The sequence below is a fragment of the Delphinapterus leucas genome, chromosome 10, assembly GCF_059928025.1.
Source record: "Delphinapterus leucas isolate spDelLeu-1000000601 "Yukka" chromosome 10, BTC_Dleu_Yukka2, whole genome shotgun sequence".
Classification (NCBI taxonomy): domain Eukaryota; kingdom Metazoa; phylum Chordata; class Mammalia; order Artiodactyla; family Monodontidae; genus Delphinapterus; species Delphinapterus leucas.
The window spans coordinates 89,581,393-89,595,446 of NC_143138.1; the positions used below are offsets into that span (position 1 = coordinate 89,581,393).

Here is a 14,054-nt window from a genome sequence, read left to right on the forward strand (position 1 = left end):
TGTATTGCAAAATGATCAGCACAATAAGTGTCATTTTCATCCATTACCACATAGTTACAATTTTTTTCTTGTGATGAGAACTTTTAAGATCTAATCTCTTAGCAACTTTCACATAAACAGTACAGTATTATTTATCCGTTATAGTCACCATGCTATATATTATATCCCCATGATCTCCTGTATTTTTACATGTTCTGAAAGCAATAGTCTTAGTTTTCTACTGTGAATAGGAAAAATTTCATGTTTTTTCTCTAACTCAAATGTTTAATTTCACTGTGGCTATATGAAAACACCAAAAGAAAGTAACACATAAAAAATGCAGACAAACACACAAAAGCTAAAACCCTTCGCCTCGGAGGGTCATGTGCAGTTTATAATTTGGACTACTGCATTTTAAACTTAATGACTAAATATTTACAAATTGTAGATTATGAAGACACATATGTAACTTGGAATTTAACAAGTCCACACCCTGTTGAATAATTACAAAGCCATGTCTCTTGCTCGGACTTAAACTTGCCAGGGATATTTGTATATTTTTGTTTTCCCTGGTGAATTTATAGACCTTTTTCCCCCCACATAATCCCTCTTTTCCTTAAAAAGTTGTTTAAATGACATTTTTCATTTTATACATATATGTATCTTAAAGACTTTCCTTTTTGACTAAAAATGGAAATCCAGAAATGTCTTGGGGAAAATAAGCAACACTTGATGGGAATTACCACCTACTGGTATTGTGCAATTTTCTCTGAAATCAAATTATCCACACCATCCACGCTCTAATATGAATCTTTTCACTCCTGACATAGTAATATACTTAAGGTGACAAAACATGACAGTAATATTTGCACTAAAGGATGTCTCCTTCTATACTGAAACACACCACTTAGAATTATAAGATTGGAGCATTAGGGCATAGAAAGATACAAGTGTATGATTTAAATCTATCTTTTCCTCCATTGTTTTGAAGGCAAAAAGGTAAATATTGGTTTTAGGATTCCTTCTCCCACCCCCTTGCAAAAAGAAAATTCTAGGAAGTAATGTCTCCCAAATTCTTAAGATAGATAATTACATATGGACAGATAAATGCTATAGAGTCATTAATTAAGAAATATTTTAAATAACGGCTGAACATTTTAATTTCATTAAAATTTTTTCAAAATATATTTCTTGAATATCAGCCATTTTAGATGCCTTGCACTCAATAAACTTCACATGTTTACCCCTCCTTCATTTTCTGTAATGAGATAGATACTCGTGTAGCTAAATACAGTGGCTGTAGGTAACTACTTTTAGTGTGTTGATTTTATTACACATGCTAAGATTCCAGATTGCAACACACACACACACACACCACACACACACATATAAAAGCACATAACCACACACAAACCCTATTCCAGGCAAAAACAATGCCCATCTTGCCTTAGAGAACATTTATGAAAAACAGCTAGTGCGAAACACTTTGGTGTGTCTGCCATCTGCTGGTGCATGCTAGAAATACAGCCCTTAACATTTTTGGACCTTCTGTGATGGAGAAAATGTTGATGAGCTCTTCAGTTTATTTCCAGAGCCCCCTCGCTGGACAAAGAAACCTCAGAGTGGCGTGTATAGCACTGGGAGCAGTGGTATCCTGTTGTGTGAGTCTGAAGGAGAACCTGAGCCCGCAATCAAGTGGAGAGTCAATGGTTTCCCAATTGAGAGTAAGTGAAAACACCAACTGTGAGGCAATGCTGAAGGCAGTGGTTTGCTGGGACAGTGTTTAGACACCCTCGTTATGGCTAAAGTGGAGTTGGTAAGTGGCTGGACTGACAAGACAGATCTAACCAGGAAATCCAAAATTGCATCTTTCAAAGCAATTTGATTTATGCTTAGATTTATGGAAAAGCCATAAATAATATTTGTTGGGCTATTACGTTAACTATATAAAAATAAGGTTTAAAAAATAAGACAACTGAGTGATATAGAGGATGCATCCAAGGAGGAAGCTTCCTCTCCCTGAGAAGAAACAGCTTCAGGGACCTAGTGGTTGAGAGCACAGGCTGGAATTTAGGACTTCCCTTGGATCCAGGCAACAGGGACTCCCCACTGGGTTCTGCTCTTTACAAGGACCTGCTGTGGCATGCCTATCTCCATGATTTGAGAAGTCCTCAGGGCCAAAGTGACATGCAAAGCCTGAACCTGGCTCACTGCAGGTTCTCGACCAAGCTTCAGTAACCCAAGACGAGAAAAATCCCCTGCGCAGTCAGCTCTGAGCCCTTCCCAGATGGGCTGGGCGTGGAAAAGAAGGGATGGACCAGGGCTGAATGCCTAATCTCCCTACTCCACTGTGTTGCAGCATAGAGCTCCAAGAAGTCCCAAATCCTCAATTTGAACCTAGAGCCCTGGTCTTTTTTCTTTAAGATTTTTTTGATGTGGACCATTTTTAAAGTCTTCATTGAATTTGTTCCAGTATTGCTCCTGTTTTCTGTTTTGGTTTTTTGGCCGCAAGGCATGTGGGATCTTAGCTTCCCGACCAGGGATGTACCTGCATCCCCTGAACTGGAGGGTGAAGTCTTAACCACTTGACCGCCAGGGAAGTCCCATCCCTGGTCATTTTGAATGTCTTTGTTAAAGTAGGATAATAGAACACATCTTATTGGTCAGTTGATCAGCTTGATTTAGAGCATTTACAATATGGAGACATATGTGTGTTGATTCTATTAGTTCCTTTGCCCTAGACCCACTCGTATCAGGGTAGGCATCCTGGTGACATACAGACCTGGAGTCCCAACTAGGCTGTGCACCTAAGCTTGGGGAGATTCACTAAACAGCTCAAGATCATACAGCTGGGAATCTCCTGAAGCTTAGGTTTTCAACTGCAAAATGGAACTAATGGTAGCTGGTTGTAATTGAAAGAGACCGATGGAGTCTACCAAGTAGGATATTACTTATCTGTAGAACATTGTGAAAGTTTATAAACCCTGGATCCAGAGGGTCTTTGCTTGCATTCAGGCTCTACCATTTACTAGCTGTGTGATTTGGTGTATTACTGACCCTCTTAAAACCTGTTTCCTCATCAGTAAAGTGGGGATGAAAATAGCACCAACCTTTGGGGATTTTTATGTAGATTAAATGACACGCACAGAGAATGTTTAGCACAGTGACTGCCATGCAAAAAGCACTTCCAAAGTATTGTTTACTATGTTTTCACATAGCAAATACTCAGGAAGCCTTAGTGCTCATTATTATTTTTGAGAAACGCATCTGTTTCATTTTTCTTCGTATGACAATAGGTACAGTGTCAATGATAAGCAAATACTAACTGAACATATTCGATGATGAGATTGAAAATTAAAATGATAGTTATTTTAAAATATCTATTACTCACACAAGCTTATGACTATTAATCTAGAAATTGTCAAATAACAGTATGACCATATCTACTTTCTCAGCCGATAACAACACAAAGTCACTTTCAGTTCTGTCTTGTTATAGCTTTCAGAAGAAAGAACGTGCCTACTTATTTAAAATACAAATACTTTGGCAAAACAATGAACAGTTCTGAAAATTTTTTCTTTTCTTTTTTTGATTGATACATAACGAACATGCATTATATTAGATTCAGGTGTACAACATAATTGTTTGTCATTTGTGTATATTGCAAAATGATCACGTCAGTAAGTCTAGTTAATGTCTGTCACCTTACAGAGTTACTGAATTTTTCTGCTTGTGATGAGAGCTTTTAAGATCTACTCTCTTAGCAACTTTCAAATATGCAATACAGTATTAATAACTATTACTGCCAGGCTGTACATTATATCTCCATGACATTTGTTTTATAACTGGAAGTTTATACCTTTTTACCAGCTTCATCCATTTGGCCCATCCTCTGGCAACCACTAACTGTTCTCTGTATCTATGAGCTTGTTTTGTTTTGTTTTGTTTTCTATATTTCACATATAAGTGAGATCATACAGTATTTGTCTTTTTCTTTCTGACTTATGTCACTTACAATAATGCCCTCAAGGTTGATCCAGGCTGTTACAAATGACAGGATTTTTTCATTTTTATGGCTGAATAATACTCCATTGTGTGCATATGTGTGTGTGTGAGATATATATATATATATATATATATATATATATATGTATCTCACATTTTCTACATTTTTTTGCTTTTGTGAATCTGTCTTGTGTTTATTTTTTTTTTAACTTTTCATTGTATATTGGAGTATAACGATTAACAATGTTGTGATAGTTTCAGGTGCACAGCAAAGGGCCTCAGCCATACATATACATGTATCCATTCTCCCCCAGACTCCCCTCCCATCCAGGCTGCCACATAACGTTGAGCAGAGTTTCCTGTGCTCTACAGTAGGTCCTTGTTGGTTATCCATTTTAAATACAGCAGTTATCTCACATTTTCTTTATTCATTCATCTGTTGATGACACTTCAGCCCTCGTTAGTTTCCTCAATTTGAGACATTTTTCCTCATCTCTTTAGAGAACAGAATAAGAAATGAAAAATAAGACTTCAGGTAAATCAGAAATGAAAACAACTTTTGTTTATAAAGAATGTTAAGGATGCTAAAACAAAAAATGCAGATTTTCTGGAACATAAAATCATAAAATTTTATATTTGAATAGCACTTGGCTGTTTATGAAGAACTTTCACGTACTGCTTTGTCCGCACATGAGCCTTTTAAAGGGAGTACGATTATTCATATTTAACAGATTGATTATTTCATTCAGTAATATTTATTGAATGCCTTCTTTGTGCCAGGCACTGGCCTTGTTGCTTGGGAGATAGCAGTGTATAAAACGGACAGTCTCTGCTCTCATGAATCGGACATTCTAGTGGGGAGAGATAAGCAATAGAAGAATAAACACATAAGTGTGGTAAAGTGAAAACTAGCTGGGGAAGGGGTGGGTGTAAGAGAAGTCCAGGACCTAGAGCTGCTCTCCGATTTTAGGATAATACTCGTAAGATCCTTGTGGTTATTTACCTTTCAGTAGAGATCTGAAAGCGATGAGTGATGCAGCTATGCAACTACCTATGAAAGAGCTTTCAGGGTGGAGAGCTCAGTGAGTGAAAAGACCCAAGGTATGTTTGGAGTGTTGAGGAAAAGCAGGGACTGCAGTATGGCTGAAGCCGAGTGAGTGAGGAGGGGGCAGTGCTGGGAGAGATTAGTCCGGAGGTGCAGGGACCACATCATATGTAAAGGGGAAGGTCCAAAAGGGCGCTTGGGATATTATTGTGAGTAAGGTGGGCAGCTCCTGGACGATTCAGAGCAGAAGAGTGACAGGCTCTAATTTATTAACAAAGAACTTTTCTGGCCTCTGAATGGAGAAGCAATTGTATGACTCCAATTAGGAGCTGCCTAAAAGATACTGGGCCCTTGGGCTAGATTGGTAGTAGTAACAGGTAGGTTATGGATTTATATACAAAATAGAGCCAACACGTTTGTTGATGGGTGAGCACATCAAGGCTGAAGACAAACTAATGCAAGATAGCACAGCTGAGTAATGGCAGACCTAGAACCAAAGCCACATTTTTGGAACCCATGTTCTGTGTTCTTTCCACAGCTCTCCTTGCTTCTCTGCCAACAGGTCATAACCATTTATAATTGGGATGTTTGATGACAGTGGATCACTAAAGGGTTTGAAATCTCTTTAAGCTTATATTTTTAGCAATTACATATCCTTTATATAGAATATTTGAAAATTAAATCAAAATGATTACTGTTATTGATTACAAGCCTAACCTTTTTCAAATACTTTGCCTCCAATATTTCTGAGCCTCCTAGTGGGCCCTGCAAAGGAGATATTTTTATTCTTCAGGTTGTAGATGTGGCAAATGCGGCTCAGAGATTACATTACTTACTTGACTGAGGACACAACCCAAGTGAATTTAGAGCCATAAATGGAACTGAAATGATTAATTCCAGAGCTGAAGCTTCTCCCCCTATATTGCATGTTTGCCCTTTGAGCTGACCAAAGACAACTTATGTCAGGACTAGTGGTTTTTGTTTGATAAAGAATTTTAGAATTTTTCTAGAATTCTGGAAGCTCCTGGAAGTCTGTATGCCACAATACTCTGCAGTTTCCATACCTATCCCAGAAGGCATCTTGGAGCAATGTTTAATTACTTGTCACCCAAACAGGAGGCCATGGTTTCATCAGCTCGGTGCTTTGTGACCACCTCGACGGGTGGGATAGGGAGGGTGGGAGGGAGGGAGATGCAAGAGGGGAGGGATATGGGGATATATGTATACATATAGCTGATTCACTTTGTTATACAGCAGCAGCTAACATACCATCGTAAAGCAATTATACTCCAATAAAGATGTTAAAAACATCTTCTATTTTATTATGTAATATTCAATGTTTTCTATGACCTAAAACTTAGCATCGTCACTTTTTCTTTCTTTTTTTTTTTTTTTTGCTGTATTGGGTCTTCGTTGTTGCACACTTCATTGCAGTGCTGCACACTTCATTGCGGTGCGTGGGCTTCTCATTGCGGTGGCTTCTCTTGTCGCATGGCATGGGCTCTAGGCACGTGGGCTTCAGTAGTTGTGGTGTGTGGGCTCAGTAGTTGTGGCGCACGGGCTTAGTTGGTCCGTGGCATGTGGGATCTTCCTGGGCCAGGGATCGAACTCCTGTCCCCTGCATTGGCAGGTGGATTCTTAACGACTGCACCACCAGGGAAGCCCATAAATGAAAAATTGTAACGTTTGTGCCCCTTATTCAACATTCCTAGCTAATATGTTTCTCTTCCCACTTCTTGTTTGTAGTTTCAGAGCAGGGCACGTGCTTTGACACATGGCCAAATGCTGTGGGAATGGGGCTTCCCTGGTGGCACAGTGGATAAGAATCCGCCTGCCAATGCAGGGGACATGGGTTCGAGCCCTGATCTGGGAAGATCTGCACATGCTGTGGGGCACCTAAGCCCATGCGCCACAACTACTAAGCACGTGTGCCACAACTACTGAAGCCCGTGCTCCTAGAGCCCATGCTCCACAACAAAGAGAAGCCACCACACTGAGAAGTCCTCACACCACAACAAATAAATAAATTTTTTTTTTTTTTTTAATGCTGTGGGATGTGGTATTGACTGAAATACAGTCCCCCCGACCTGCTCACTGGCCATACTGGTGCTGATCTTGCAGGTTCTGAGCAGAGTTAATGAGATAACACATGTGCTGTATCCAACAGAGTTCACTGGCCCTTAATTAAAGCACCATAGGGACTTCCCTAGTGGTGCAGTGGTTAAGAATCTGCCTGCCAATGCAGGGGACAGGGGTTCGAGCCCTGGTCCAGAAAGATCCCACAGGCAATGGAGCAACTAAGCCTGTGTGCCACAACTACTGAGCCTGTGCTGTAGAGCCTGCGAACCACAACTACTGAGCCCTCATGCCACAACTACTGAAGCCCATGCGCCTAGAGCCCCTGCTCCGCAACAGGAGAAACCACCGCAATGAGGAGCCTGTGCAGCGCAACGAAGAGTAGCCCCCGCTCGCCACAAGTAGAGAAAGCCCGAGTGCAGCAACGTCCACCCAACTCAGCCAAGATAAATAAATGAATAAATAAATCTTAAAAAAATATAAAGTACCATAAATAGATTTTCTCACTTCCAAAAGATACTTCCAGAATTACACATGGATAAGCAGTGGGGTAAGATTTATTGCCGAAAAGGTAGAAAACCTGGTCTGTGCTCTCAAGAAGAGTTTAGTCCTCCTGGGAAAATTAAGTATATGAGCTATTTATCTGAAGTGGTTAAATAGCAAAGCAGGGCAATTGAAATGAATGGTGTAGACGGGAAAATTGCAGAAGGGCAGAGAAGTGAAACAGAGGAACAACATGTCAAGGGGGAAGATAGCAGTCAATATTTGTGGATTGCGGGGATCCAGCTGTGTTGATCATGTGGTTTACGCTGGGCAGTATCAGGACTTCAATTACAAGAGTAAGTGAGATTCAGTTCATAGTGGGACTTGAGTGCTAAACAGAAAATGTGGAATCTTTGTTGTGGATGTGGGTATGGAGAGGCAGACAGCTAGAGATCAACACATATTTTGGCAAAAAATACTCATTTGAAGGACGATTGAAATTGCAGAAGGGTCTGGAAAGAAAAAATCATGACTGATGTTAAGAAATTCTAAAGAATTGGCTTCAGTGAACTCTTATTCACCCTAAACTGGTCTTAAAATATAAATACTGTATGACACGTTTAATGAATAGTGTATAAATATTTTAGGTTCTATTTTTTATCACACTGACAGTCTTTAATCTCTTGTAGGAAATCCATTTTCTGGTGATGTCATCTCCCCCAGGGAAATCAGTTTTACCAACGTGCAACCGAATCACACTGCTGTGTACCAGTGTGAAGCCTCGAATGTCCATGGCACTATCCTTGCCAATGCCAACATCGATGTTGTAGGTAAGCATACTTGGGAGCAGACTATTTGTCTGCTCTTTTCTACAGGAAAATGTTCACGGTCATACTCACAGGTAGATTGAATTCTTGGCACGTAAAACGTGGGGAAAAATCAAAGTACCTTTCACTTTACATTTGAGCATGAGACCTCGTACTAAAAGTTATACTTCCAAAAATGTATTGCATTGGGATACTTTCCAATTCAAGAGTACGAACTGTGATATTCAACTGTTTTCCCTTATTAATATGGCTGGGGTATAGAAAAAAATTTGCTTGTATTATATGAACATTTAAAACTGCATTTATATTGTTTTCCAATAGATGTCCGTCCATTGATACAAACTGCAGATGAAGAAAATTATGCCACAGTGGTGGGGTACAGTGCTTTCTTACACTGTGAGTTCTTTGCTTCACCCGAGGCAATTGTGTCCTGGTAAGCTGTTACACGGTTTTCTTAAGAGAATGTCAGTTGTAGATTGTGCCTTGTTTCTTCATCCATCACTTGACAGGCTGCACTGTGTCAAGTTATTACATGTAGCGAGTGCCTCTGAGAACTAAGGTAGCAAACTTACTTACCTACCTTTCCTGGCACTGTTGACTAGATTTGTAGTATTCTCTCACGTGGGGAAATATGGAGAGCCATTTTTGCTCACAAAGGAAAGCAAAAAATTGAAGTGATTGCTAAGACAATTTTATAGGTAGTTTAGGTCTCCATTACAGATATATCTAAGGTCATACATGACTGTTGTCGTTTTGGGTATTATCTAAATAATTGTTAAGTCTGCATTTCATTCCAAGTGCCTATGTCTAAAACTTTGTCAACATGTGTTTTGAATTTAACTTCGATATATTGGTTGGTATAGTAACTTCAAACACACCATTGTATGAATCTACCATATTTGTTCCTTCACTGGAAAAACTTGGTTAAACTAGTCTTAAGTAATTTTCCCCAGGGCTCTGCAGGGCTGAGATTAGAATGAGGAGAGCAAGGCAAGGTCATCCAAGTATAGGGTCAGATTCTGTCTTTATTTAAAATTTGGATATTTTGTTCATTGTGGATTCTTTTGTATTATTTTTGATCTTTAGAAATACCTCATTAAAATATTTATCTTGATTATACTGAGATTTTTTTTGGCAACCCTTAAATTTTGTCTCTGAAGCAAGCGCCTCACTTGCTTTACCCTAGTGCCCGCCCTGTAAAATCTCGTGTGAACAGCAGCCAGACTTTGTCCTTTGCATCTTTTCTCTCTGGTAGCCTCTTACTGTGAAACGCATAGGGAGAATCAAGCTGTGGCAGCAAATGCTTGGAAAATGGATGAATGTAGGAGAAAATGACTCTGGGTGATGAGGGTCAATGTTATCCGTGTCCACAGGACAGGAAAGACTTTCTGGCCTATAATATTTCTGAGTGACCAACGTTCCTCTAGGACAGCAGGAGGTTCAGAATGTTCATTATCTCGTTCAATTACCAGCTTTCCCATTTAGTACCCTGAAGCAATGACTAACTAGAGGGTTCACCATCAATAAGGCAGAAACTATTTATTAAACTCTGAGGACAGATGTAAAGTGGTACTGAGTGCTGTTATAAATACAGCAGAAGCATAGAGCTCAGACACAGATTTCCTCCAGTCACAGTCTATTTGGGCAGGTAAGATGTATACCTATCGCCTATTGTGGAAAAATTGTGAACTCTAATGGAACATTTCATAAGGTCTGCTAAGCTCCTGAAGAAGGGATAAGACTGAATGACATCAGCGGCCAGTTTGCCAAAGAGTATAGGATTCTATCAAACCCACATTGATTTATACTTTCTATAGGCAGAAGGTGGAAGAAGCAAAACCCCTTGAAGGCAGACGGTATCATTTCCATGAGAATGGCACGTTACAGATCAGCGAGACCACAGAAGAAGATGCTGGCTCCTACTCTTGTTGGGTAGAAAATGCTAAAGGAAAAACAGCAGTCACAGCCAATTTGGATATTAGAAGTAATTTTATCTTGTTTTTACTTTGCATGAATTGTCACATGGCTTCAGTTTTTCATTTTCCCAAGTGAAACAATATGATTTAAGTTCGGGCATCTGTTAAATTTCTTTAGACTGTTTCAAAACTCCTAGATTGGGTTTCATCTAAACGACCCTCACAAGAATTATCGGATATGTCGATGATGTGTCCATGGCTTTATACAATTGTAAGAGGGAACTAGGTGTTCTTGGTGATGGATGACCAGCAATATTTAAAAGTCCTCTATTTTGGTGTATTCCTGTAACTCTATTTTATTTCAGTAACCAACTCAATGTAATGTCACCAGTATTCAACTCTTTGAACTAAAAATTTCACAAATAAACTCATAAAGGATCAGTTTCGTAAAGACTCCGGCATGACAAAATGAGCAGAGTTTTGTCCTCTTTTTGAGTCATAAACAGCTCTGTATTTTTTCTCTTGTTCAAGCAGCCTGTTTCATTTGTAATTGCTCCCAATAGTTAAGTATGTGCCAAGATACGTCAGTGTCCCAAAGAGGGGCATCTCAGCACCTAGATTCAGGCTTACTGGAACCCAGATCCACAGGCATCAGCAGTATTTTGATTTTAAAATTGCTCAGAGAACCCTTTTCAGGGAAACACAAAGAATAGAAAGATTCTATAGTAAGTGGAGGGAGGGTTTGTATTTCCTGTGACAGGTCACTCTCATGGCCCGCTACTGCCTCTGCTTAGATAACAGGTACATATTTGTTTAATCGTCTGTTTTCACTGCTACCTTAACGTTTGTCTCTCTCTCTGCACACACACACACACACCCTTCTTTCCTTCTTTTATTCTTCCATCGTATTTTTTTCTATACCCTAAGTTACCCAACATGCCAGCCCCATGGACTATATTTTTAAGGCACACTAGTATTCATTGATGTCCACTTATAGTGGATGTCTCTCTGCATTTTCACTTATAGTGGATGTCTCTCTGCATTTTCAAGTGGTATGTGCAATTTTTAAAGTGCTCTTATAACATCAATGAAGATGATTCTTTTTATACTTTGTAAAACCAACCTAGATCAAAGATAAGCAACTCCGCCAGGTGAAAGATAATGAGAGTGAAGTCTGGAATCCAAATGAACCTTCACATTCCTATTGCCCAACACAGTGCTTGGCCCAAAGTGGACCTCAGAACTGCTAGTGGCCAGAGAGAAGGCCACGTTCATAAACTTTTGGTCTGCTCTCATGTCCATTGTATATGTAAGGGTTATATAGGAATCGTATCCGTGAGAACTAAGGGCATACTTTTCACATATGAAAAAGGAATGTCAAGAATGGAATTGAATAAGAGGCTATGCAGCATGAGCTTTGGTGTCTTCCAGCCTTGAGTTCAAATCACAGCTCAGTCCCTTACTAGTTAGAAAATATTAGTATCCTTACTTAATTTCATTTTAGCCTTAAGTTATCTTCTCGGTAAGGTAGAGATATTAATATTCATAGAATTGTTGTAAAATGTCACAATGAATGTAAACTTCTTCACAGAGTCTAGTTAAATGAAATAAGTGCTTATTAAATGGTATCAATTATTATTCAATGGATTCCTTTAAATTTAGAATTAGGATGTTTAGTAATTCACTTGAAATTAATTCAATTTGATAACCTCGTCAGATTTCATGCTTGGAATATCAAAAACGCAATTTTACTAACACTTCAATTTTTAATCAGTTTCTTGAGTAACATATAGATAGCAAATATTAGAACATGATTGTGGAGTTGGAGGTCAGCTCATGAGATTTAGTTTCTGAGAGGATTACCAAGTGCCACATTGGGGTAAAGTATATCTGCCTTTAATATGGTCCTTAAGAGTAAGGATTATATGTTTTGAAACAATTATAAAGAAACAGACATTTTCCAAGACAGCCACGGTACCAATGTTTGAGCTTTATATTGTTTTGTTTTGTTTTCTAACATCTTTATTGGAGTATAATTGCTTTACAATGTTGTGTTAGTTTCTGCTGTATAACAAAGTGAATCAGCTATACATATACATACATCCCCATATCTCCTCCCTCTTGTGCCTCCCTCCCATCCCTCTAGGTGGTCACAAAGCACGGAGCTGATCTCCCTGTGCTTTGCACCTGCTTCCCACTAGCTATCTATTTTACATTTGGTAGTGTATATATGGCAGTGCTACTCTCTCACTTTGTCCCAGATTACCCTTCCCCCTCCCCATGTCCTCAAGTCCATTCTCTATGTCTGCATCTTTATTCCTGTCCTGCCCCTACATTCATGAGATCCATTTTTTTCTTTCAATTCTGTATATATGTGTTAGCATACAGTATTTGTCTTTCTCTTTCTGACTTACTTCACTCTGTATGACCGTCCCTAGGTCCGTCCACCTCACTACAAATAACTCAATTTCATTTCTTTTTATGGCTGAGTAATATTCCATTGTATATATGTGCCACATCTTCTTTATCCATTCATCTGTTGATGGACACATAGGTTGCTTCCACGTCTTGACTATTGTAAATAGAGGTGCAATGAAGATTGTGGTACATGAATCTTATTGAATTATGGTTTCTGCGGTGTATATGCCTAGTAGTGAGATTGCTGGGTCGTATGGTAGTTCTATTTTTAGCTTTTTGAGTAACCTCCATACTGTCCTACATAGTGGCTGTATCAATTTAGATTCCCACCAACAGTGCAAGAGGGTTCCCTTTTCTCCACACCCTCTCCAGCATTTATTGTTTGTAGATATTTTGATGATGGCCATTCTGAGTGGTGTGAGGTGATACCTCATTGTAGTTTTGATTTGCATTTCCCTAATGATTAGTGATGTTGAGCATCCTTTCATGTGTTTGTTGACAATCTGTATATCTTCTTTGGAGAAACGTCTATTTAGGTCTTCTGCCCATTTTTGGATCGGGTTGTTTATTTTTTTGATATTCAGCTGCATGAGCTGCTTGTATATTTTGGAGATTAATCCTTTGTCAGTTGCTTCATTGGCAAATATTTTCTCCCATTCTGAGGGTTCTTTTTTCGTCTTGTTTATGGTTTTCTTTGCTGTGCAAAAGCTTTTAAATTTCATTAGGTCCCATTTGTTTATTTTTGTTTTTATTTCCATTTCTCTCGGAGGTGGGTAATAATGGATTTTGCTGTGATTTATGTCATGGAGTGTTCTGCCTATGTTTTCCTCTAAGCGTTTCATAGTGTCTGGCCTTACATTTAGGTCTTTAATACATTTTGAGTTTATTTTGTGTTCGGTGTTGGGAAGTGTTCTAGTTTCATTCTTTTACATGTAGCTGTCCAGTTTTCCCAGCACCACTTATTGAAGAGGCTGTCTTTTCTCCATTGTATATTCTTGCCTCCTTTGTCAAAGATAAGGTGACCATGTGTGCGTAGGTTTATCTCTGGGCTTTCTATCCTGTTCCATTGATCTGTATTTCTGTTTTTTTGCCAGTACCATATGGTCTTGATTACTGTAGCTTTGTAGTATAGTTTGAAGTTGGAGAGCTTGATTCCTCCAGCTCCATTTTTCTTTCTCAAGATTGCTTTGGCTATTCGGGGTCTTTCGTGTTTCCATACAAATTGTAAAATTTTTTGTTCTAGTTCTGTGAAAAATGCCATTGGTAGTTTGATAGGGATTGCATTGAATCTGTAGATTGCTTTGG

General features: G+C 39.0%; 1 protein-coding gene across 14 annotated transcripts in view; it reads left to right on the forward strand.

Annotated features, from left to right (window-relative positions):
* Positions 1–14,054, forward strand: part of CHL1 (cell adhesion molecule L1 like) — a 198,607-nt gene that overhangs the window by 149,659 nt on the left and 34,894 nt on the right. For 13 of the 14 annotated variants that reach the window (XM_089919563.1, XM_089919564.1, XM_089919561.1 and 10 more), the window contains 4 exons: positions 1,572–1,703; positions 8,278–8,418; positions 8,737–8,848; positions 10,233–10,399. In XM_089919563.1, the coding sequence (XP_089775689.1) occupies positions 1,572–1,703; positions 8,278–8,418; positions 8,737–8,848; positions 10,233–10,399 (552 nt within the window). The remainder of the gene's footprint in view (positions 1–1,571; positions 1,704–8,277; positions 8,419–8,736; positions 8,849–10,232; positions 10,400–14,054) is intronic. The other variant, XM_089919565.1, reaches the window with a different exon arrangement.